At 50.4% G+C, this 5,000-nt stretch overlaps 1 protein-coding gene across 1 annotated transcript in view; it reads left to right on the forward strand.

Annotated features, from left to right (window-relative positions):
- The window catches only part of LOC125034053 (hemicentin-2-like), a 259,702-nt gene that overhangs the window by 254,088 nt on the left and 614 nt on the right, over positions 1-5,000 (forward strand). The window contains exons 12-15 of the mRNA XM_047625694.1: positions 847-962; positions 2,329-2,530; positions 3,276-3,536; positions 4,809-5,000. The exon at positions 4,809-5,000 is cut by the window's right edge and continues 614 nt beyond it. Coding sequence (XP_047481650.1) covers positions 847-962; positions 2,329-2,530; positions 3,276-3,536; positions 4,809-5,000 — 771 coding nt within the window. The remainder of the gene's footprint in view (positions 1-846; positions 963-2,328; positions 2,531-3,275; positions 3,537-4,808) is intronic.

Genomic DNA, 5,000 nt, shown 5'->3' on the forward strand with positions numbered 1-5,000 from the left:
TTGTGAACAAAGGCTTTTTAGGCGGAGGAAGCCTCTTGTAAATCCCGCGGCAAGACCTCTCGCGTGTACAGAGCCAGCAATTATCAGGAAAGTGAGGGAGATCAAGTGAGGGAGATCAAATGAGGGAGATCCACCGACAGCCCCGGCGTGGAGGGCCCTTACGCCACCCTCGCGGCCGCACACGAACGCCCTGCACTCACGGGCTGCTCTCCGCCCGGGCCCCGAGGGAGGAGGGCTTCAATCCGATCGGATGAGGCTTCGAGGCCGGGATTAAGCGGGGGAAGAGCATGGCCATCGCGGAGACCATAATGGAGGCATGAAGCGCTCATCACGGCAGAGAGAGCTCGCTGCTGACGCTTTGCTCCCCGTGCTCATAAACAGCCTTTGGCGCGCATTTCAACGTGGAATGCGCCCGACAAAGGGAGAGGTGTCGACCGAATACTAATGCAGAGTGAATCTCAATTGCGTTTGTTGCCTTTGCCGTCGACTTGCGTCATAGAGGATATTATCACCTCAAACATCAAAGCTTGTAATGAATGAGCGCAAACGAGATTTGTCCAAAGGCTTGTAGATTATTCAAAGTCAAAAGAAACACGTCATGAACCAATTGTCGAAAAGGGAGAGAGGAGATAGAGAGTAGAAAGAGGACGCCTACCTTATAAATATCAAGCTCGTAGTTTGTTTTTAAGTATCTCCACCCACAGCCCACTATACCTTCATGCATCCCCTTCGAACCCCAGCTTCGAAACATGATTCATAACCCATGAAGCATACCCGAAACACGGTCTCACAGGCATACTAACGAAGGACCTTCTGGCTTCTTCCCCCCCCCCCCCCCCCTCCCAGAGCCTCCCAGCGCCCTTGAAGGCTGCCACTACCACGACGTCACCACCGACTCTGCTGCTGTGACCTGCTCGCCGGGGTCATCGATGTCGGTCCTACCACAGCTCTACCACATCGAGGTGAGTCCCGTCGGCGCTTCGATGGTCCGTTAGTGCTGATAATGATTATTTATTTATTTATTTATTTTCTCTTTTTTTATATATATTTTTTGAAGCAGGGAGGGATCTTATGAACTCCAGTGAACGAGATGAGACTCCATTATTTTAGTTATTTTAAAGATGTGTTGATAGAGAGATAGATAGACAGACAGATAGATAAATCGACAGACAGACACCCACAAGTAGATAAACAGGAAAATAGACGGATGAATAGATACATACATACATACATACATACATACATACATACATACATACATACATACATACATACATACATACATACATACATACATACATACAATCAAACACACAGACAGACAGACAGACAGACAGACAGACGACAGACGACAGACGACAGACGACAGACAGACAGACAGACAGACAGACAGACAGACAGACAGACAGACAGAAAAGAAGATAATCAGATGAATAGGTTTGTATGTTGCTTCTTTCCTCTCGTATTCATAGCTCATGTAATAATCTTAAGAATAAAGTTTAAAAAATTGAGGTTAAACTCCATTTCTACTTCACCCGCGTTTATATAAATATTGGATATTGCAAGGATTTTTTTATTATTATGCAAGCCCATGCAACAGCCAATCTTACGTATCGGTTCACTGGAAAATATTTATAGGAAGTTGAAATTGATCATACTCCTGGAATATAGAGAGAGCACCATTGCACATTTTTTATGCGTGGCACAATTTGTACAGTGCAGGGCAGACATTTTCAAGCTTGAATGTAGATTAGACCCCCCTGGAGTGTAGCTTAAAGAAAATGTAAGACACTGGATTTGAAAGATGATGGCATAGACGCTTCTCTGTCTCTCTGTTACTACCTGTTAGTTTGTCTATTTCAGTTAAATATATTTGTCTATGGAAGGTGCGTATCTGCCTTTCAATATATATGGAATTATCTGTGTGTCTTGTTCTTTCTCTGGCATTTTCCTTGTAGTTGTCTATATTTTCATTGGTGTTCATCATTTTAAAATCTATATGTTTTGTTAAACAGATAGATGGAGGAATAGGTGAATAAATAGACAGGTTGATGAAGAGATAGGTAGACAGACATCAAGATGATAGATAGAGAAACTGGTGGAAATATGGATAGCTAAATGGGTTGATAGATATACGCATAGCTAGATAGATAGTGAGAGAGATAGAAAATAGATAAGTAGAGAGATAGCCTGATATATACATAGATAAAGCGATAGATTCATGAAATGAAAGACAGGCACGAAGAAACAGACCCTCCCCCTCTCAAAGGGCCCCCTCCCCCCCCCCTGCCCCTTCGCTCCATGACCTCCCCCCCCCTCCCCCTGCAGGTGCGTGAGGGGAACCGCCTGGTGTCAGCACACAACAAGACGGAGCCGAGATTCGTGCTGACGGAGCTGTCGCCCGAACAAGACTACGTGCTGACGATGTACGCTTCACACGCCAAGGGCCGAGGCGAGGAAAGGACGCTGCTGCTGAAGACACACACGCCGAAACCACAGCAGGTTCTCCCGAAGGATGTATCCGTGAACTGTGAGTACGGGGCGGCAGTGGGGGTTGTGGGTAGGTGGGGGGTGGGGATGGGGGTGGGGAGTGTGTGTGTTAGAGTGGGGGTTGTGTGTGTGTGTGTGTGTGTGTGTGTGTGTGTGTGTGTGTGTGTGTGTGTGTGTGTGTGTGTGTGTGTGTGTGTGTGTGTGTGTGTGTGTGTGTGTGTGTGTGTGGGAGTGTGTATGTGTGTTTAGGTGTATGTATGGGTGTGTGTGTGTTTATTTGGGAGTGTGTGTGTGTGTGTGTGTGTGTGTGTGTGTGTGTGTGTGTGTGTGTGTGTGTGTGTGTGTGTGTGTGTTTGGGAGTGTGTATGTGTGTTTAGGTGTATGTATGGGTGTGTGTGCGTGTTTGTTTGGGAGTATGTATGTGTGTTTAGGTGTATGTATGGGTGTGTGTGTGTGTGTGTGTGTTTGGGAGTGTGTTTGTGTGTGTGTATGCATGCATGTGTGTGTGTGTGTGTGTGCGTAGGTGTGTGAGCATCACAGTAGGTAAATCCATTTGACAAACTCATATCCAGACCAATTTACAATCTAATCCATTCTGAACGATTTGAATACTGTACACATGTACTCATATCAAACACAACATGACCCAACCAGATTGATATATGAACAGACATACAAACAGATCAATATATAGACATATAGAAGGACTAAAAAGCAATACAAATAACACGAGGAAAAACAGACTCCCTTCCATTCCTGACCCTCGCCTTCCTTTCTTCCTCAAGCAGTCAACAAAGTCTCTGAAGTGGCGCCCACCGTCGCGGCTGGGGGCGGCGGAGGTCCTCAGGTCAGTGTTGTGGTCGCGGGAGTCGTGGGCGTGGTGGTGGGCGTGGCTATCGTCGTGGCAGTGGTCGTGACCTGCAGGGCGAGGCGGGGTCATGCGTCCTCGCCCGGGAAATCGGAGCAGTATCATCACTCTAAGGACTCGCTTCTGGAACTCCCTCAGGGCTCCATGTACCAGACCTGCACTCGGCACCCGTCGCGAGGTAAGGCGTGGCGTGGGTGGGCGTGTGGGTGGGGTTGAGGTGGGGGCGGGGTATAAGTTTGGGTGGGCGTGTGGGTGGGGTAAAGGTGTGGGCGGGGTATAAGTTTGGGTGGGCGTGTGGGTGGGGTATAGGTGGGGGCGGGGTATAAGTTTGGGTGGGCGGGGGGGAGGGTGGAGGTGTGGTTGGCTATAGGTGTGGGTGGAGTGAAAGTGTGGGTGGGGTATAGGTGTGGGTGGGGTATAGATGGGGGCGGGGTATAAGTTTGGGTGGGCGTGTGGAAGGAGGTGCGGTGGGGTATAGGTGTGGGTGGAGTGAAAGTGTGGGTGGGGTATAAGTGTGGGTGGGCGTGTGGAAGAAGGTGTGGTGGGGTATAGGTGTGGGTGGAGTAAAGTGTGGGTGGGGTATAAGTTTGGGTGGGCGTGTGGAAGAAGGTGTGGTGGGGTATAGGTGTGGGTGGAGTGAAAGTGTGGGTGGGTATAAGTGTGGGTGGGGTATAGGTGTGGGTGGAGTGAAAGTGTGGGTGGGGTATAGGTGTGGGCGGGGTATAAGTTTGGGTGGGCGTGTGGAAAGGTGGAGGTGGGGCATAGGTGTGGATGGAGTGAAAGTGTGCGTGGGATATAAGTGTGAGTAGGGTATACATGTGAGTGGGCGTGTGTATGGGGTATAGGTGTGGGTGGGGTGGAAGTGTGGGTGGGCGTTTGTTCGGGTTGGACGTGTGGTGTGGCATGTGGGTGGGTTGGGTGGATGAGTGGGCTGGACGGGATGGATGAAATGGCGTGTGGGTGGGGTTGAGTGCGCGTGCGGTGGGTTGGGTGGGTGTACAGGTGGAGGTGGAGGATTTTGCCTGGAGGATAGTAGACAAATATACATTCGTCAATGGGTAGGGCGGGTGGGTGCGGGGAGGGGTGGATGGATGGGGGTTAGCTGGGGAATCGTAGACACTGCACGTTTATCAAGGGGTAAGGTGGGTGCAGGTAGGTGTGGGGCATGTATCTCTCTTGGACATTAACCACAGGCACACACGGCAAGGATTGTGGGTGATAATGCTTTTCTCTTGTAGCTATTTTACTTTAATATCATTTGTTACTGATAGTAACCGTGCCTTTGTCACCAATCACTTGGTTATGGCAGCTGAGGATGTGATCAACAGTTACTTCCACACATAGCAATTGAATATGACTTTATTCAGTCAAATTCTCTTCCTCCCCCTTTCCTCCTGACGCCGGCCGGCCATTCGGCGACCACTAACCCGAGCCCTCGTGTTTCCCTCAGAGCTGCTGACGACGTTCTCGCCGGGCCCCGTCGTGGTGACGCAGGTGACGTCCGGGCGCTCCTCCATCCGGTCGTCGCCGCTGCCGCGCCGCTCGTCCACCCGCAGCGCGCCCGGGGGCACCTCCCCCCGCGGCCACCGCCCCCGCAGCCGGAGCGGAGGCCCCGTCAACGTGGTGGAGGTGGAGGCCGACA

This window comes from Penaeus chinensis, chromosome 17 (assembly GCF_019202785.1).
Source record: "Penaeus chinensis breed Huanghai No. 1 chromosome 17, ASM1920278v2, whole genome shotgun sequence".
NCBI lineage: Eukaryota > Metazoa > Arthropoda > Malacostraca > Decapoda > Penaeidae > Penaeus > Penaeus chinensis.